Source organism: Haliotis cracherodii, unplaced genomic scaffold (assembly GCF_022045235.1).
Source record: "Haliotis cracherodii isolate W230 unplaced genomic scaffold, xgHalCrac1.p SCAF_1, whole genome shotgun sequence".
NCBI lineage: Eukaryota > Metazoa > Mollusca > Gastropoda > Lepetellida > Haliotidae > Haliotis > Haliotis cracherodii.
This window is the reverse complement of record NW_027266264.1, coordinates 78314662-78336358: the sequence shown is the minus strand read 5'-3', so window position 1 is coordinate 78336358 and position 21697 is coordinate 78314662. Positions and strand designations below refer to the sequence as shown.

Genomic DNA, 21697 nt, shown 5'->3' with positions numbered 1-21697 from the left:
CATTATCTGGTCTGTCTGTCTGTCTGTCTGTCTGTCTGTCTGTCTGTCTGTCTGTCCGTCCGTCCGTCCGTCCGTCCGTCCATCCATCTGTCGATCGATCTGCCCTCAGTATTTCTTTACTGGAGCATAACTTGAAAGCTGTGAAAGATTTTGCATCCAAACTTGGTACATGTATACATATTAGCCAGCAGCTGAAGTGGTGCCTTTTGCTATTGTGGGGGCCGGAGAGACTTGTCATCCGCTGATGACTCTTGTATTGTCAAGTCATATATTTAGGGTGTCATTTGAATTATTGTTAATTGTATAGGGTACATATCAGTGTTTGAAATATTTTTATAACCTTTCAAGACAGTCGGGCTGGTGACCCATAAATGTTGCCTGTTCATCTTCAAAGTTACCTGCCCACATTCAGACATTTTATATATTGAAAAATTCTCCCCCCCCCCCCCCCCCCCCCCCCAAAATAAGAAAGAATTTCCGTCTTGATTCAAATGAAATAATGATAACAATTACTTGAGAATCTTCGAGGTGTTATAATGAAAGTTAATCCATAACTTGGCCATCTGCCAGACAGTCAGGCAGGTAGACAAAGATATCATGCAGCCTGACAGAAGAGTTACTAGCCACGGGCAGGCGGGCAGTTATTTCAGACACAGGTACACATATAGAAGAATTTGTTTCTTTGAACTGATTGTTCTCTCTTGAACAATTGACATGACATTGTTTCCGCCAGCTATAACAGTATTGTATGTGCAGGGGGAAAGACGTGACAGCTGGTTGTTATGTAAACACGTCCAAACATAGCTGCAGGACACGGGTGAGGAGCATCTTGAAATATCTCCTGTAACTAGGTCAGGACAACTCCGTTAACGAGGTATCAGCCGATCAGTTCACATGCTTGGATCAATACAAAATCAATGTCGCTACTCTACTGATTAACCCCTTGCGTTGCATGCTACCGACCAGCAAACATCTCCAAGACCTGATGCAGATATTGTGTGTACATCATCTGCATCTCATGGCCGGATGGGTTACATCCAGAACCATTTGATGCGTTGTCTTTTCTCTTGTATGATTAATTTGTTCGGATATTTGATCAATGATATATGTAATATGATATATATTGATTATACCACACTTAATAGTTGGCTTATTCAGAGTATAAATTGGTTTGTGTAATTTATATCACTGTCAGATTGTTTGAGAATTTTGATGAATTGTAAGTTGTAATGTGATCTATATTTTATGCAAAACTTGCATGATATGATTCCTTTAAACGATAAGTGAGTTTGTTGATATTAGCTGTATGCAACCTCAGATGTACTAGAGTCTATAACGTTTCGTATGGTCTAGTACTCACCCCCTATGAGGGTTTTAACTTAACTTACAAAAGTTAGGTCAGGGGGACCCCCAATAAATATTTTTTAGGGTTCTTGCAGGCAGTATGGACTTGTAAAGTAATTAAGGGTGTAGTGTACTGTATGTGTAGATAATTACTTTAGAGCCTGGAATGAATCCGTGATCGTGGACAGTGGTCATGATTGATGGATGAAATTAAGACACCCATAGGCACAAGTGCTCCTTATGAGCTGTAGGTACAATCAACATTATTGTGCTTCCCCTGGGATGCAGTATATTTTTTTCTGTGTCCTTTCTCTAGATTTGTGCGTACTGGACACACATTTGTGCATCATGTAAAACCCTGCCCTATAAATGTATACAGCAGCCTATAACGTGAATAGCATCTTGTGTACTAAGACTGTAGTATTGAGCCTCCGTCCATTCCTTTTGTTTTGTTTGTTTGTTTGTTGTTTAACGCCGCACTCAGCAATATTCCAGCTATATGACGGCGGTCTGTAAATAATCGAGTCTGGACCAGACAATCCAGTGATTGATATCATATGCATCGATCTACGCAATTGGCATACAATGACATGCATCAACCAAGTCAGGGAGCCTGACCACCTGATCCCATTAGTCGCCTCATATGACAAGCACAGTCGCCTTTTATGGCATTAGCATGGGTTGCTTAAGACCTATTCTACTCCGGATCTTCACGGGTCCCATTCATTCCAAATGAAGTGGGTTATATATTTGGGGTGTCATGATTCTCTGGCCCTGATGATGTAATACACAATTATACACCTATACATGTATCCATTCACATTTTAATTCTGTATACACTTGTAAGATTTATGAATTATTGCAATATCTTTTCCTGATGACAACCTGGACTAGCTTTACCTTCCTGCCTATTATGAAACATTGTGGTAAATCTGCTTGCACAAAGCTATTAGAACAACTCGAGTTGTGTTGTGTCTTATAATTAAGCTGTCATGCAGCATAAACACAAACTGGTTGACAGCAATAAAGCTTGTCATCTTGAGTGCATAGAACATGGATAGTTTCACCCATAAATAACACAAGTTAAGTATAGCAACATGTATAGTATCGTGAAGTGGGCATATAATTTATTGATCATCTGTTTTCCTAATAAGTATTACAAGGATTCCCTGATAAGTATTACAAGGAAGGATGTTAACTTTGTTGTTCAATTCACCGCTTCATGGAAATATAACTAGAGAGAGAAATGGGAGGAAATGTTATCAACAGGTCACGGACATTGTTCAGTTATTATGATGACTCACTTTAAGACTGCATGTTCTCCAGAAAACACTTTTTCATGTCCATGAATTGAAATGAAACCCATACAAGAAAAGGGAAAATATTGTTTTGAAATAATATTACAAGATGTGAACGTGTCAGTATACAATTCAGAAAGATTTGTTAAGATCCTGGTTAGATCTTCAGCAACACAAGCTTATCATAAGAGGCGATGGAATGGATCTGAACAGAGGCGTATTACATGTGCTATATGTGCATCAGTGTGGGACAGAACCGAAGCGGACCCGTGAAGATCCCGGGTAGAATAGGTCTTCAGCAACCCATGCTTGTCGTAAAAGTCGACTAACAGGATGGGGCGGTCCGGCTCGCTGAATTGGTTGATGCATGTCATCAATCCAAATTGCAAGGAATGATGCTCAGGATGTCAGTCACTGGATTGTCTGGTCCACACTCGATTATTTACAGATTGCCGTCATATAGCTGGAATATTGTTGAGTGCGGTGTTAAACAACAAACAAACAACAGTTTCAGAAAACATATTTCATATCCCTGAATACAAGTATGATTTAGAGATGTTTCATATAATATGACACATGATAAGTAATACAAAGGCATTTCAGGTCATAGTTCCCTCCAGAGCTTGACTAATATTTTGTCCAAGAAATAGAGGTTATCTCATTTAAAAAATATATATGTACAAAATAAAAGCCGTCTTGCTTGACAACGATGTAAGGATCTACACCAAAACGTCGCCTTTACAGTAAATAAAGAAGTTGTCATCCATAAATTGTCTCTACTTTCTCATCCTACCTTCGAAGTAATGCCTATCAAGCAATTTTACTTTTCCGTAGTTTCTGGTAACACGTTTTACATGAACAAACATTTAAGACTGTTCTGTGAGTGAACTTTTTTCTGAAACCTGGGTTACACGGCCCCGAGAATCTTTCTCTTAAATACAGAGGTAGTTTGACAAATTTCATACAATGCATTCAGTGTACAAAATAAGATAATGCACTCAATAGTGAGATACAACTAATCTCTGCAAAGCCATAGTTATGACTAATAACATTAATTGGAAATGTTTGCTGATAGTTTCAGCAGAAATATGTCCGAATTAGACCACTTCGGGATTACATGATGGGAATTTCTCTCATAGCGCTAATACCTACAGTATGAATAGAAGACAAATATTAATAATATTGTTAATATATTCAGGTTTCCTCGTTCTCGTGATTTGACAGGTTTCAGGATCTGATACAGGACGGTATGGTTGGTATTTGTCATGTGACACTGGTAACCCTATGACGGTGATAAATGTCATAATGCCTGCCAAGCTTGTTGCTAAGGGCGACTGATATTCAAAGCTTACCTTTCAGCGTGGTTAAACCCAACCCTTTCTTGGCCTGTTCAGAGGCTGATATTCAGCCCAAAGACTGCAGCAAATGTCAGTAAATATTCCCAAATTACAAAGTTCCCAATTCAAGTCCCATAGTAATAATTCATGTTAATATTGCTATGGCACTGGACAGGTGACTTGTTTGTATATCACTGTCCAACTTGAGCAAAATAAAGATTATTTTCCCAAATTGCCTGCCAAGGGCACTTAGTTTCAAATCATGGATAAATTGGAATTGATGAAATCCCGGGTGTCTGGTGTCCCCTGGCAACAGGTGTGGGATAAGCCCTGAGCACCTTGGTGCAGCACTGCCAGATTGATCATGTTAAATACATTCTGTGAAACCTCAGGCTCCAGAAGATTACTGTCATATACATCGGTATTTCATGACACTGACATTACTACTTGTCTACGTTTTGTGAGTTAGGAAACTTGTTTGATGTCCAATGTGTTGGATAGCCAAGTGGTTAAAGCATTGGCTTGTCAGGAAGAAGGTCTGGGTTTAAATTACATGGTTCAGACAGGCTTGAAATGCCTTGAATTTTAAAGTTCCTCTTGAAAATCCTGGATTTTTAGTGTCAACCTTGAAAAATCTTGAAAATCCCCCAAATTGCTTGAAAAAGCCTTGAATTTGGAATAAATAACTTATAATTATTTAGTATTGTCATTCATGATAAACTTAGATTTTGTTTTATTTATTGTTTGTGAACATACGTTTTGTTGGTAAATTGGTGATGTTCATACTTCTTTTTATGTCTTACGACTAATATATTATGTTGAATTTAAATAATATTGACAGACTAACTGAACTAATAAAGCCTTGAATCCATTCATTGGTACAATGTGTGAGACCCATTTCTGGTGTTGATAAAAGCAGTGTCATAACCTATTTACCTCACCTTATCCTCCTGTTTTCTTGTGGGGCGGTGGGGAAGCCTAGTGGTTAAAACATTCACACATCACGCCGAAGACCCCGGTTTGATTCCTGACATGGGTACAATGTGTGAAGCCCATTTCTGGTGTTCCCCGCTGTGATATTGCTGGAGTATCTTAAAAAGCAGCTTAAAACCATACTGACTCACTCACTCTGTTTTTTTGTGCAGATATGGATGACGTGATACACAGTCAGAAGCTGTGGGCTGTAGGGAGGTCGGATCCCGTCCGGCTGCGGATGTCGGAGAGAGGAGCCGGAGCAGCCAAACCCATCACCGTCCCTTCACTGCTGCGCCAGGTGGCACAGAAAATACCCAACAACACAGCTCTAGGTGGGTTTCTGCGTGTCAGGAGATTCGGGGGCTTGATCCGTTTATGTCAGTCTCTGTGTGAGAACCAGCTGAGATGCCGTATTCACTGATGCAGGGTTGGAACTCTAGCCCACTAGCCACTAGCCACTAGCCACTAGCCCATGTCTACTGCCAATTCATGAGAGCTAGTACAGATTTCTCAATTTCTAAATTTCCCAATTGTTTCAACGTTTTATCTTTACCTGGGCTAGTAAAGCTTTTGATTTTGGTTAACCCTGCTTATCATTGTATTACTTCTTTGATAGGCATTAAGAAGTTGGAGTACTAAGTAAGGATAAGAATTTATGGATGAACAGCTTCTTTATTACAATTAATGCTTGATTGATAACGTTGTTAGAACCTACACCGAAACGTCGCTCTTAATTGTAATAAAGAAGTTGTTCATCCATAAATTCCTATCCTTACTTAATCATTGTATTGCTTAGTGATACGAGGCGGAATATTTGATGGGATGGGTTCTTAGACAGAAATAATCATTTCTTTTGAGACTAGACCTTTGTTGGAAATTGGAAAATATGTTATGTTCATACTGCTTGTTCAGTCTTACAACTAATATAGTGTGCTGGATTTATCACAATATTGAAAAGCCTTGAAAAGGCCTTGAATTTTAGTGTTCCATATCTGGTTTTTTAACGTATCTGTAAAGCATATTTCTGGTGTCCCCACCATGTATTGCTAGAATATTGCTACAAGCGGAAACTCACGCACTCACTGACAAGGAAGTCTTGTCCTATCTTTCAGCTGTGAAGCGCAATGGGGAGTGGGTGCAATGGACGTATAGACAGTATTATGCTGATATATGTCGCACGGCCAAGGCTTTTATCAAGGTCAGTTTATGCAACCATGAAACAACATGCATGAAGAAATATTTTTTGAAAAATCTGTGTAAACCTTATAGATTGAATATTATTACTATGATTAAGAAAAACATGTGTTAACCTTATCTATAGCTGCAATATGTTTACATGATTAGTCAGTGATGCAAGGATCATGTAATATGCTTAAGAAAATATATTAAGAAAATCTAGTTTAAACCTTATAGCTTGAATATGTTTTTTTATGTTTTAGCGGTGATGCAAGAATCTTTTGATAGTGTTTTTGTCATCTGCAATTTATGTTGTTTTTGTTCTCAGCTTGGCTTGGAGCCCGGCAGTGGTGTGGGGATAATTGGCTTCAACTCTCCAGAATGGTTTTTGGCTGATCTCGGAGCTATATTTGCAGGGTAATTGAGCAGTGATAGATTGGCTATTTAATGAGCAAACCAAAGTTTTTGGTAATCTTGGAAGAAACTGATGTGAGCACACTGGATGAAACGGGTGGTTGGGTCGTGACTTGGTAGATGGCATGGGAACGTACACCAACAGCATGGATCGCAGCTCATAACATCAATCACTGGATTGTCTGACCCAGATTCCTTTTTTGTTTTTTTTTACACCCCCTGCATATACCTATGTGGGTAGCTGGAATATTGCTGAGTACAGCATTAAACAAACAAACAAGATCATGCTGTTTTTCCAAGCAGCAGTTCAGTCATGCACATTTCTGTCACAGAGTAAATCTTGAATAATACTGATGTTGAAACTTACGTATTTGGGTGATCCTTAGATTACAATCATGGGAACTCTCAATGACTGTAGTCATTTCTTGAATTTCTAACATTTCTAACAACAGGTTTGTGTATTGGCATACAAATTATATTGCGATACAGGTGTCTGTATTGCGATATATTGGGAGCTAAAGTGTTTGACAGTGATTGATACTGACTGTACATGCAGATCCTATTTTCTACCTACTACAGTAAATATTACAATGTCACCCACGTGCTCGTGGGTTTTTCACCGAAGTGATTCGACTGAGGCCTGCATCACTTCGGGCTTTCCTACCACATTAAGCTGACACGCCACGATATAACTGTAATACTGTTAAAAGCGGCGTTTAACCCAACTCACTCACTCACTCACTCAATATACCAGAACACAGCAAAAAATTGAAATATGTATTGTTTGAAAAACGTATTGCAGTATATCTAACAAGGTGCTATATTTCAGTGGCCTGGCTACCGGAATCTACACAACCAACACGCCTGAGGCGTGCGAGTTCGTAGCGAGTGATGCCAAGATTAACATCATCGTGGCTGAAAACAACCAGCAGTTGCAGAAATTCATCAAGGTCAAGGACAAACTACCTCATCTCAAGGCCATCATCCAGTACAGTGGAGAGATTGCCCACAGAGAGTCCTTTGTGTATTCAGTAAGTTGATTAAGCGAAAAATGTTCTGAATTTGCCCAAAATACGCTTTCAATAATTTTAACTAGTTATTGACCTCCCTACAGGCATTGTTACCTAAACAACCACTGGTGTCCCCCGACATGATGCTGCTGGAATGTTTAGCGCTAAAAGCAGCGGAAAACCATACTCACATAAACAATCAATTAATAGTCATTCTTTTAGCTTGTGATAAGTAGGTTTGCATATTTTGGCAAGTTTTTTAATGATAGAGTTGTTTTTTGAAAGATGATTTATTTTCATCAAAACCATACAGTCAGTCATGCAAATAAAGATTACTAACGTTTCCTTGTTAAGTTACTAATTTTAGATGCCAAATATTCTAGATATTCCTTATTGCCTCAAATAGGGGTTGGCATCAGGAGCTTCTTTGATTGGTTGTTAGCTGCTAAACTAGAAAATCTCCAAAGAGTGTCTCTGTTGAGACGAGACTGAAATCTGTTGGGGTTTTTTTTGCAAGAGAAGACCTTGATTGTTTCACAGATCATTATTTCCTGCACTGTAAATGAAATGTGAACCCATTCTTTAGTTCTATCATGCTAACTTCAAAATATTGTCTTTCAGTGGGAAGATTTCATGAAGATGGCAGACAATGTCCCGGACTCAGAGTTGGAAAACAGATTGAAGAATCTCGCCCCAAACAAATGTTGTACTCTCATATACACAGTGAGTCTTGGAGATAGTAGTATATTCTAATAGTACAGTCTTATACACACAGTGAGTGTTCAGGATAGTTGTATATTCCAATAGTATAGTCTTATACACACAGTGAGTGTTTGAGATAGTAGTATATTTTAATAGTATAGATTATTGTCACAGTGAGTCTTTGAGATAGTAGTATATTCTAATAGTACAGTCTTGTATACACAGTGAGTGTTTGAGATAGTAGTATATTTTAATAGTATAGTCTTTTATAAACAGTGAGTCTTTGAGATAGTAGTATGTTTTAATAGTATAGATTATTGTCACACTGAGTGTTTGAGATAGTAGTATATTCTAATAGTATAGTCTTATACACACAGTGAGTGTTTGAGATAGTAGTATATTCTAATAGTATAGTCTTATACACACAGTGAGTGTTCATGATAGTGGTATATTCTAATAGTATAGTCTTATATGCACAGTGTGTTTTTGAGATAGTAATAAATTCTAATGGTATAGTCTTATATACACAGTATATTCGCTTATTTCTGTCACAAAGTAAATGCGACCCACACTGCTTGCACACACGCACACACATGCCCACACACACACACACACACACACACACACACACACACACACACACACACACACACACACACACACACACACACACACACACACACACACACACACACACACACACACACACACACACACACACACACACACACACACACACCATGAAATAAATTAGCAGTCCCAAGACAAACATTAAAAGACATAATTACAGTTGAATTTGTACAAATATTTATCTGACATGTTTTAAATGCAGATTTCCATTGTTTGTTGTTTGTTTCAGTCTGGGACAACGGGGAACCCTAAGGGCGTCATGTTGAGTCATGATAATGTGAGTAGGGAGTTTGTCATGGATTGCATGATTTTTTGCTATTGTTAGAATGTAAAAATCCTGAAATTGTTTCCAATATTTGTTATTATATGATGCCTATGGAAATTGAAATTACCAGCTAGTGTGATGTTTCAGCTCACATGGACAGCCAAAGCAACAGGTGATAGCAACAAGCTCAGGTTTGGAGAGGAGATTTCAGTCAGTTATCTCCCCTTGAGTCACGTGGCAGCTCAGGTGTTGGACATTTACCTGTCGATATCATTTGGTGGTTCTGTCCACTTCGCTCAGCCTGACGCTCTCAAGGTAGATCAATGGAACAATTTCTTGTCTTACCATGCAACCAAAACACCATTTCCTCAAAAAAGTATCTAAATACCATGTATGACACCATTTTGTAATGTTGTGTTCAACAACATCTTTATTTGCTCAAAAATCACCACAAAATTAGCCAAATGGAAGCGACCTCCACCACATAGTTGTAGGCCAGCCATTTAGGAGAAGGGCCAGTAACTTTTAAAAGGAGCAAGCCCTGCTGGATACATACAAATTTGTTGTCTACTGTTGGAATTCCGACGCACTAAGGGGACACAACTCCACACAGCAAAATGTGGCGAAATCGTTGACTGAACCATCTATATTTACCTTGACATTAAGTTATTTGCTGGTGTATTCCAGGGAACACTAGCCCAGACACTGAAGGATGTCCGGCCCACGACTTTCTTTGGCGTTCCACGAGTCTGGGAGAAGATGATGGAGAAATTGATGTCCATTGGCAAACAGACCACTGGATTGAAGAAGAAAATCTCCACCTGGGCGAAGGGAGTGGGTCTGAAAGGAAACTACAATATTCAGAATGGGTAGGCGTCTACATAAATTACTCTACTTTCTGGAGATGATACTGAACACATTTTGAAATGTTTAAGTTCAATAGATGTCAGTCATCTAATTAATGTTTTTAGATTTATCAAACAATTATTACAGACAAGCTGTAACATTTTTGTCTTAGCAGTGCAACTTTTACACCTCCAGTCTGTATCTTCAAATATGGTACAGGGGCGGTCGGGTAGCCTAGTGGTTAAAGCGTTCGCTCGTCACGCCGGAGACCCAGGTTCAATTCCCGACACGGGTACAATGTGTGAAACCCATTTCTGGTGTTCCCCCCGTAATATTGCTGGAATATTGCTAAAAGTGGCGTAAACCTCACTCACTCACTCAAATATGGTTCGAGATAGTAAATAAATCCTACGATGAAAAGTGAACATAATTTCAATGAATTAATTATGTTCTAAAATATTTTTTACCCAGTCATACGAAGCGAGGAAAGACATGTAAACAACGGTAACTGATTGGTTGTCCACTTAGCCCAGTGACTGTTGTACAGGTGTAGCTGCATGTGTTCATGTGTTTGATGACATACTCCAGCATGTGCTGCAACTCATGTGTATAATCCAGGCCTGAACTGATACACTGATACTATGATACGATACGTAGCGTGATACTTTGTTCAGTGATCAACACAAAAATGGTACACAATTTGAGTGAACTTTGCTTGAAGGGGTTCAAACTTTTACAGGAATACAAGAGATAAAGTTTGTTAGTGGAATCATGCTTTGAACATTTGTACATTATATCTTTAAACAACACCAATTTGGGGCTCCATTTGCTAAATTAGTGTCCAAATTTAGCAGGAAAGTCACGGGGTCCTTGTCAAATCCCAATATTGGGCGTCCCTCAATTCCTAATCATAGACCTCAAGGACCCCAGGAATCCCCTTAGTTTCGAACACTGCCAAAATATCAATCTGTACCACTCTCTAAAACATCTGATGGGCAGATAATTATAACAATTTGTTACATGAAACATGGATACAGAATGAAGAGTATCGTGTACCATGGTACATCAGGGTATCAGTTCTGGCTTAGTATGTGTAGTGTATGCTGCTCAATAGAAGTTAAAGAAAACCTGATTCTTTTATACAGATTAACTATTGTAATATGAAAGAATCGAGTGTTCTTAATTTCTTTTGAGTGATATATTATTATTTGCATATTATGGTGTCAGCATCTGTTCAGTGTCAAATTGTGAATGCTCCTTTGCGTCAGATTATTTCTTTTGATTTGAATATGTTTATCGCTTGTTCTTTAGCTCCCACTGGGTCACAGTATGTATTGTGAGATTTTTCTCAGATTCAAAACTAAGTGCCCTTGGAAAGACGTTTTTGGAGAAAATTGTAATTTCATTCAAAATTGGTTGAATTTTTTTTTAGTTTCTATTTTCCTAAATTCAGACGTATATTAACATTGAACTTTAACATTGCCCTCAATGCAATAAGGGGCGGTCGTGTAGCCTTGTGGTTAAAGCATCCGCTCGTCACGCCGAAGACCCTGGTTTGATTCCCGACATGGGTACAATATGTGAAGCCCATTTCTTGTGTCCCCCTCTGTGATATTGCTGGAATATTGCAAAAAGTGGCTTTAAACCATACTCAACTTGTTTCAGTGCAATAATGTTAAACCAATCTTTAATGCCTCTTTCTCTGTATAAGTCCTGTTGCCAGTGACATACAAGTCACCTCTAAAAGGCATTAGGTATAACTATAACAGCAGGAATTGGGAAATGGTTACCGAGTAATTCCAATTTGGGAATTTTCACTGAAATTACTACAGACTTTGAGCCCTAATATCAGCAATGATACTGTATCAGAATAGGTTACCCATCTCCCTGTCCCCATGCTTGACAGACAGGGCTACATTTCAAGGGCAGTTAACTCATCGTAAGACTAAGTTTGATTTGTGACCAGAGTCTCAATGTACTAATACATTTGGGGACGGGATGGATAGAAGCAAATTGCTTTATTGTCTATAGGAAACTGAAGTTTTAATTCCTACTTCTGATAAACAAACTTGAGAAAAGTCAGTTTTGACTCCACATTTGTTGACAGTAGGCATTCCGCATCCAACAAGAATCTATTACACTATTTTCTAGACAATATTGTCAACCTAAGCATAATGTGTACCCGCAGTGAAAAACTAAGATTTTGTAAGTATTATATGCATTAAAAAAATACATATCTCTTCAGGTGAACAAACAAGTGATAACAAAATTGGTCAATAGATTTAAAATTGGCAAAAAGACATAATTGGACATGATAAATTCTATTTCCTGTTCTGTACACGATTGTGTTCATTTAGTGTTGGTTGGTATACACCTCCCAGACAGGTCTCAAGGTGGTGTCCGGTTCCTCTGAGGATGCGTTGGTGGGATGGTGAGGCAGCCCTGTGGTTAAAGTGGTTGCTCATTGGTTTAAACACCAGGGTTTGGTTTCCCATAATGCTTTGGTTTCACCCCCCTCTCACATGGAAGGCCAAGGTCATGTGACAGACTGAATGCAGCCTCATACCCATACCTGCATGTACTGACTCTGTGACTACCTGCTCAGATCCACGTTTCCTGGTCCAGCTTGGACGTTAGACTTGGCATAAACCCCACTCGCCCCCTCGTTGTTCCCTCACTCATACTCGAATGTAACTCAAGATCTCTTTGATGTCTGTCAGTACGCCTGTCACACACATGTAGCCAGCAGAGACTGAGGAAGATGCATTTTGCTGTGAGCCTTTGTTTCCTGTGTAGTATATGTATCACTTTATTATTTCCAGGCTTCAGTTGAAGCTGGAATATTGCTGACTCTCATGTTGACGCACTCAGCTCACTTTAGTGAATAAAAAATGAATATTTTGTTGTTGTTTTCTGGCTGTGAGATTAATTTGGATGTTCCAAGTTACAATCTACAATCTATTACAGCAATAGAAACTAACTGTCCACTGGTCATTATAATGATAACATATTGCAAGACCTGTAATAATGGCATATTTCTACTAGTCCTTATGATACCTTAACTATTGGGCAGTGTGGCAAGGACTAGTGCCATTTTCTAATGCTGAATGTATTGTGTGTTTTTCTCTCTATATATCATTACAATTTCCGACGAATATTCTGAAAAGAGGGTGATATTTGCTCACTAGTGTCATGTTGGGCCTGTTTTCAGTTCCAGGCTGGAATGTTTCCACAGCAACCTACACTAATTGTTAGAATCAACTGACAGGGTTTGGGTTGTCCGACTCACGAGTCAGACTTGACTGATCTTGATTCATCGTTACGATGGCATAGGTCATGCCAGTGATTTTAGTCACGGGTTTGTCCGGTTTGGACTTCATTATTTTCAAGCTGCTATGATATAATGGGTAGCTGGAATATTGCTGACTGCAGTGTCTTGATTCATTTAACTCACTTCAATGAAGCAGAAAAAGTATATCTAAGCCTTTTCTGGCCAAGATAATATATTTTGGTTGTTTGATATGATATTTAGGTCTTTGGATATCTATATGCAGGGAGATGATGTATATAATTTGAATTTCAGTTCTGGATTGCCTTTTGGATGGGGTATTGCGAATGCTGTGGTATTCGCAAAAATTCGTGCAGCTCTTGGATTTGATCGCTGCAGGTTTTTTATCTCTGGAGCGGCTCCCATCACCAGGGAGACCTTAGAGTACTTCCTCAGTCTCAACATTCCGATAGCGGAGGTGTACGGCATGAGCGAGTCCACAGGTGAGACACCCACCCACAGGTATCATCCATTACCATTTTGGTGGAATCGTTGAGAAATATGTTGAGAAAAAGATCACCAAGAAGATTAAGTGAAATATATTTCAAAATTGTCAGAGCTATCACAAGTAATTTATAGGCTAAACTGACCTCTATAGTTTACAAAAATAAATATTGCAAGTAGGACTGTTACAATTCACTCGTTATTTGGTGAATCGAACCGTAACCAATCATGAATTGAATTCGTTATTCGTGGCCACTAGAATCAGATATATATGGATATGCTATCATGTGTATTTACATACCCTGTACCTAAAAATACCCATAAGAACATATTATATGCATAGATTTCTTTCAATGACAACACTCTAATGATATTTAATTTGACAGTAATGTGATCACTGGTCATTATCACATTTGAGCAGATACTAGTACCTGGATAAGTGCAGTATGTGAATGTATAATATATTAATAACTAACCAACCATGTCAAATAATTTATGTTGTTATTGTTTCACTGAATATAATAATAGTACATCAACTGCTGACTTGTTATTGTGTTTGTGAATTAATATTCGTATTCGTTACCCTATATTCGTGATATGAATCGTATTCGCCTCAGAGTGTATTCGTTGCAGCCCTAATTGCAAGTAAATTGTACAGTCACCAACCTTGCTATTTCCTATAATTGTCAGGCATTGTCACGTATAAAACAAAAAATAAACAGTTTGTGTTACCGGTAACATCAGAGGCACTGGTGTCACAGTTGCTTCACAAGTTTATGACTGTATGTGATAGTAGTTGTTTGTTCCTTTCCAGGTCCACACACCTTTGGCCGCACTGGGGCTGAAAACCGCGTAATGAGTGTTGGTTTTGAGTATGGTGGCACTCAGACCAAGCTTGCAAACATTGACAGTGATGGCAATGGGGAGGTAGGCTTGCTGGAGTTATCTCCCATTCTTGTTCAAGTTACATACAAGTTATTTATGAGACAGTTACTTGTTACCTGTTTGCTCCATGGAGATTGGGATAACAGAGCCCCAGATTAGCTGCATATTTGCGCAAAATATGCAAAGGAATCACCTTTACTCAATTAACTATGAGTTGCTAACAAATACAGATGAAAATTTGATAAAAAAAAAGCAATAGTATAACAACTCTGAGAATACCCAGTGTATCCCTTTCAACTTGTGTACCGATATTTCCTTACATGCATCACACAAGACCGCCTCCGTGGTCTAGTGGTAGAGCGTCCGCCTGGAGAGCGGAAGGTTCGGGGTTCGATCCCCAGCCGCGTCATACCAAAAGACGTTAAAAGATGGTACTTGTTGTTACCCTGTCTAGCGCTCGGCATAAGGGGCTAAAACAGGGACTGGTCGGCTCGGAGTCAGTATACTGTGTCTGAGTGGGGTATTCATGTTAAACTGCGGCATGGTATCTCAGTGGGCTAGCACTATAAATCGGCATCATGCCGGACTAGTACAAGCAGCCACACACACACACACATTTGCATGCACGTCGCAATAATCTTGGACGCGACACTAAAGCCCATTTCACCTCACATGCTCACACATACATGAACTGTGCTGTGAATAATGTGTAAGAAATGTGTTACTTCTCGCTGAGTGTTAAATAACTATGTATATGTATGACGTGGTTGTGAGTTTGTGTGACATGTTGCACACTAGGGGCAGTACACAACTTATACAAATTAGAAGTCACTACATTTTAAGCCTGAATATTATTTTCTGGAGCCCAGGCATAAGTTCTGAGTATTAGATGCTTGTGTGAACTGACCAGGAGGACTGGGTGTTCTAGCTTTAGGTCCTGCTATCCACCGATGGTGTGCCTGTCTGGCCCAGTGTGATTATGTACAAGCTACATATACAACCATGTGTGAGACATCATAAGAGCAATATACTGTAAATCTTGAAATTAACGCGAGCGTGAATTAAGTGCAAAACATAGGCTTACGTTAGTTTTAGTGCTAAGATGATCATACTTGAACATAGGCTTACGTGAGTCTTAGTGCCAAGGTGAATATACTTGAACATAGGCTTACGTGATTTTACTGCTAGGGTGATCATACTTGAACATAGGCTTACGTGAGTCTTAGTGCCAAGGTGAATATACTTGAACATAGGCTGACTTGAGTCTTAGTGCTAAGGTGATCATTTCATGAAGCTCAGCATGTTGCAACATAGTGCAATAATCTTGAACGCGACGTTAAACTCACCTGGATAGTGGACACATTTGAATGTCTGCATCTGGTGTGTTCTGCAAGTCCTCAAGCCTGCCATGATGTTTCCTCAGATCTGCATGTATGGCCGCCATGTGCTGATGGGCTACCTGGAGAATGAAGAGAAAACCAAGGAGACTATGGATGAAGAGGGCTGGCTACACAGCGGAGACATCGGGAAGAAGGATAAAGATGGCTTCCTCTTCATCACCGGGAGAATCAAAGGTACACATGCATGACACGTCTGATGAAGATTTTACCCAGAGTGTTGGAAATTTCTCAACAAATCATGATCGATCATGTCTTAAACTCAGGCAAATGACTTATAGTTATCAAGCATGGTTCTTATTGCTTAGAACTTGTCTTCAGCAACCCTTGCTTGTCATAAGAGGCGACTAACGGGATCCGGTGGTCAGGGTCGCTGACTTTGTTGATGCATGTCATGGTATTCCACTTGTGTGGATAGATGCTCATGATGTCAATCACAGGATTGTCTGTTCCAATTTTATTATTTACAGACCAGCATCATATAGCTGGAATATAACTGAGTGCAGAGTAAAACAAACAAACAAAATATATGTTCATATTAATAAAAATCTGACGACAGTCATTAGCTGTTGTGACCCGTGAAGATCCGGGGTAGAATAGGTCTTCAGCAACCCATGCCTGCCGTAAAAGGCGACTAACAGGATCAGGTGGTCAGGGTCGCTGACTTGGTTGATGCAGGTCATCGATCCCAATTGCGTGGATCTATGTTCATGATGTCAATCACTGGATTGTCTGGTCCAGACTTGATTATTTACAAACCGCCGTCATATAGCTGGAATATTGCTGAGTGCGGCGTAAAACAACAAACCAACCAACCATCAGCTGTTGCATAATAATTCACCATAATCTATGCAGTAATGACTGAGGAAAGTGATACTGCATGAAGCCTGCAAGTCTCACCCTACAGTAGACGTGGAAGTCCTGGAGTTGTCTTGTAGTTTGGTTCAGCATTGTAGTAATGTACGTATTGTTCCAGAAATAATCATCACAGCAGGAGGCGAGAACATTGCACCTGTGCCCATCGAGGACGCGGTGAAGGAGTGTATCCCGGCCATCAGCAACTGTATGTTGATAGGAGACAAGAAGAAGTTCCTCGCTATGCTGATTACTCTCAGGGTGAGAGCACTCTACATGTACTCAGGGGAGGGTACTCCAGTCACTCAGTGATATACTTGGGGGGCATGGTCTTTGTTAGGAAGAATACTAGGCCTGAGAGAAGCCCATACTTACTATTTGGGTACGCGACCCCCATCACCCCAACTTCACCAGGTACCCGCTGTAGATGAAAGAGTGGGGTACAAAATGTCCGATTGGGTATTATTTTACCAGAGCTGTGGCAAAAAAAATAGGTAGGAACATGTATAAATCAATGTGGTCATGCATCTAAGTTGACTGAAGTTTTATCTTTATTCAAACGTATAAAAGTCAGAAGAAATGTGTTCATAGTCAGAAAGAAATGACAACATTAGTGACTTGTAGTGTAGCCATGGAGGTGTAGTGAAAGTTTGTCATTAGGTGATATATCACGTGACTAACCATGGGTCTGGGTAGTCCTGTGTGCTCGGGTCCTAATCAGAGCCATCCCGAGTACCCGTCCCAGTCCTAAAGAATACCTGCACACAAGGTCAGATACTCCAGTTGCTTGGTGATAAACCCGGGAAGCATGGCCTTTGCTGGAAAGCATACCTGCGCCCAGAGTGAGAGGGACCAAACTGTTGGATGAAGCAGTAATATGTTAGGACATGTAACATTTATTAATTGAGCAATCTCATTGAAATCAGATTGTACTTCTATACGATACCTCCTTGGTTAAGGTCTGAAGACACCTCCATAAAAGATCGCATCAGGTGAACCCCGAGCACAGTTTGACTGCCCAATCTAAAATTGAAGGCTGCATGAGTTACTGAGCCAATCAGATGACAGCTCTCTAAAACAATTTGGCTTCATATATTTACTCAGAAATTTCAATTTTAACAAAAGAAAACCCAGGCATGACACAAATATGCCTTCGATGGTACTTCCTTCCCCATGTAGACTCCATTGTGCTGAAAGACAGGGTGGCCCCAATGTAATGGGGCAGTCCTCATTATGTCCATACGGGTAAGGTCATTCAAGAACCCTACTAGAAAAGTTAACTTTCACCCCTCTCTCCACAGACGGAGGTTGACCCTGATACCATGGAGCCTCTGAACCAACTGACTTCTCCAGCCATGGAGTGGTGTAGGGCGGAAGGGAGCACAGCAACCACTGTCAGCGACATCCTCGACCGACCGGACACGGCAGTCCTCAAGGCCATCCAGGCAGGCATCGACAAGGCCAACAGCCAGGCTGTGTCCAGAGCAGCCAAAATCCAGAAATGGTCCATCCTACCTAAAGACTTCTCGATACCCGGAGGAGAGTTAGGTGAGAATGAGTAGGTCAGGGTTATTACAGGATAGGCGACTGAATGGATTGGGTTGTCTGTCTCTGTGACTCTGTATTACTTGTCTGAGTTGGGTATCTATGTTAAGCTGCAGTATGGTATCTCAGTAGGATAGTACTATAAAACTGCCAGTTGTCTGGACAAACAAACAAACAAACAAACACACACACACACACACACACACACACACACACACACACACACACACACATATTTTGAAATTGACGTTAAACCCATTTCACCTCACCTCATGTACGAGGGACGTATTGCGAATCTCCATGGCAAGTGGATACATTTAGTCAGTGTAATCCTTCTAGCATAGGCCAACCAGGCAACGCACCATTATATAGAGATTGTAGAAGTGAGTGAATTTGGTTTAACTCTGCTTATTAATAGTATTCCAGTTAAATCACGGCGTGTTAGCGTAATGTGGGAGGAAGCCCGAAGTGATGCAGGTCTCAGAGATTTACCACTTAGGTGAAATCCATGAGCGCGGGAATGGTGCTGACAAACCTAGAAACATAATCAGAGCAAACCGGGATTCTAACCCACAATCATAGGTTCCTGGAGTGCCTAAGGTATGCAACTCTACACAGAATTGCAGTGCCTTAGACGACTGCGCCACCGGTGCCAAGAGATTGGAGGAAACAATAAACATAGTATTGGTTTTATCATATGGCCTGGCCATATGTGTCTTTTTGTGAAAGTTAATGCCATTCGCATACAAACCATTTCAACCAAATTACTCATACGGATGTGATTTTCTTTCTACAGGTCCAACCATGAAACTTCGCCGTCCAATTGTCGCAAAGATGTATCTAAAAACAATAGATGCTTTCTATGCAGAGAAATAATACCACTTCAAAACATCTGTCCTGTGCAATCGACTCCCACCAGAATGAACAAATAACAGTGCAAGTGATCAAGCCATGACACCATCATGTGTATAGGAGTACGTTAAGGCCATTTACACTCGGATCTTCAGCAACAGCAAGCATCAAGTCCTACATAACAGCTGAAGAAGAAGAAATGCCTGTCTGAGGTGCAGAAGTTTGGATGAGGATGTGTAGAAGGAAGAGTGTTAATGATAGTGTCACAGGGCATTGAAGACTGCAGACCATTCCACTCTCACGTGGAGCTGGCATTGTTAATCAGGGTTAATTACCATAACTATCCACTCTTTCTTTTTAATACAGTCTCTAGAACCATCCACACTCACGCGTGTTCTGATGGAGAAGTAATTTGTCGACACGTAGCATGTGACATCTCTTAAGACAGACAGCCTGAGTGAACGCAGTTGCATCACTCCTTACATCTCACGTCCTAAACTCTACCATTCTGTTTATGCCCGATACCGTTTTTTGACATTTACAGCCTTGAATGTTGTTTCACAAAATCAAATAAAAATCATACGCAAACTGATCTTGCACTATAAACGTTTTACGGATTAATATAAAAAGATCCTAGCTTCTAAAAATCAGACATGTTTACTACTCAAAACATGTTAAAGAACACCCACAATTGGAAGGCTGTGTGATGCAATACCCACCAGCCATGAGAGATTATCTTTAGTCGCAGGAAAATAAATTGGGTGATCTTTAACTTCTTTTGATTAGCATATATTAGATGCTACAGCTTTCACTGTTGTGGACTACAGTGTATGAATGGTATGCTGGGGAACAGCTGTTCCAAATCCCATCATGCATCAAAACAAATCAGTAGATCACACATATCGCAGTCAGTCCATTGTTAGCAGACACTCCAAGCTTAAGCAGGATTCTAAAATGTGAACCTTGTTATTGTTTGAGGATTCCATTGTTTTGTTTTTGTTTGACTATTCAGTTGATGTTCGCTCATCATTTCTGTAAGAGTGTTAATCAAATGCAAAGGCTTTTGTATTGAGTGAGTTGTCAAACTTTTTCGTTAGTGGTTGTACGAGACATTTCAAAACAAGGGCACAATTTGTTCATCGTCATAATGACCATAAATAGGTGTCCCATTTCATTATGTTGAATATCAGCCCATTATTCCTGTCACGCTGAATTCTATAGATCTGCACTGTTAAACAGAGAAACATATCCAAGTATAGGCCTGTCATGTCAAGGTCAACTGTCTTGGCCAACATATAGTTTAATCAAACTTTGAACTTTTATCATATTTAGTCATCAAAGTTGTAAGAAAACAACTAAAAAGGTATTTACAAACAAATTTATGGAATAGATTATATTGACATTTCCCCAATATATTTTGTACAATGAAAATATGGATTTTAAAAATTATTCATGTATGAAAATACAGTTGTCAACAACACTCATTGTATTAAACGTTTTCCTTGTATATGAAACACATTGTATGTGTTGAGTATAAAAGTCGTTGGGGACTGAATTATTTGTGCATAGTATGTGCGTGGCTGAATTATTTTTAGATTGATTGTTCATTCTTTTTTGTACGTTTGATTGAGTAAAATCAAAATCTGTTTAAAAGGATATATTTGGAGATTGACTGGGGTCTTTGTTGTTTAAATTTTAGTATGTATGAATATGGTTTATATTTTGTTGCTTGTTGAATTACAATATACAGAGAAAGAAGCTACTGCTTTGCACAGTACAATATTTTTGGTATAGTCCATTTCTGGTGTCGCTGTTGTGATATTGTGGGAATGTTGCTAAAAGCAGCCAAACAGAACTCACTCACTCGAGGTATTGCAGTTCATTCTGCCAAATGTGATGATGGCAGAGAGGCAGTTGTCACTGTATCGTCACAGATGGACTCACTAACAATTGATCAATCAATATTAAATTCAGCTAAATAAGAATGTTACTCCAAATTATTGACATTTCATCAATAATTTGTTATTCTACAAAGAAGTGTGAACAGTTTGTGTTATTGATTGAAGGGGACACAATTTGTACTGCAATAATTTTTATCATCATTTGAATCTCAGGCAGTACTCTGGACTAATTATTATGATTGTTGCGATTTATGAGAATAGAATTATAAATATGAAGTGTTCACGGACATCATCCCATTGCATTCCAGTCTAGCTTCTCATCAGGAAGTAATATCTTGAATATTTTGTATGTGCATAATCTCATATTCTCAATATATATATATTATAGAGAATATGGTATAACTTTATTTACACAAAGCTCATTATTGACCACATTGTATAAACAGTAGGGATTAGTCTGATAATGTTTGAATTTTTTTTGTTGAATAATAAA

At 39.4% G+C, this 21697-nt stretch overlaps 1 protein-coding gene across 7 annotated transcripts in view; it reads left to right on the top strand.

Moving 5' to 3' along the window:
* The window catches only part of LOC139478874 (long-chain-fatty-acid--CoA ligase ACSBG2-like), a 53248-nt gene extending 31551 nt beyond the window's left edge, over nucleotides 1-21697 (top strand). For 6 of the 7 annotated variants that reach the window (XM_071261583.1, XM_071261891.1, XM_071261817.1 and 3 more), the window contains 15 exons: nucleotides 5125-5286; nucleotides 6067-6152; nucleotides 6459-6547; nucleotides 7374-7575; nucleotides 8176-8277; nucleotides 9116-9163; nucleotides 9299-9466; nucleotides 9839-10020; nucleotides 10469-10501; nucleotides 13581-13768; nucleotides 14584-14696; nucleotides 16078-16228; nucleotides 17028-17167; nucleotides 18208-18454; nucleotides 19248-21697. In XM_071261583.1, the coding sequence (XP_071117684.1) occupies nucleotides 5125-5286; nucleotides 6067-6152; nucleotides 6459-6547; nucleotides 7374-7575; nucleotides 8176-8277; nucleotides 9116-9163; nucleotides 9299-9466; nucleotides 9839-10020; nucleotides 10469-10501; nucleotides 13581-13768; nucleotides 14584-14696; nucleotides 16078-16228; nucleotides 17028-17167; nucleotides 18208-18454; nucleotides 19248-19327 (1991 nt within the window). In that variant the 3' untranslated portion in view covers nucleotides 19328-21697. The remainder of the gene's footprint in view (nucleotides 1-5124; nucleotides 5287-6066; nucleotides 6153-6458; nucleotides 6548-7373; nucleotides 7576-8175; nucleotides 8278-9115; nucleotides 9164-9298; nucleotides 9467-9838; nucleotides 10021-10468; nucleotides 10502-13580; nucleotides 13769-14583; nucleotides 14697-16077; nucleotides 16229-17027; nucleotides 17168-18207; nucleotides 18455-19247) is intronic. The other variant, XM_071261666.1, reaches the window with a different exon arrangement.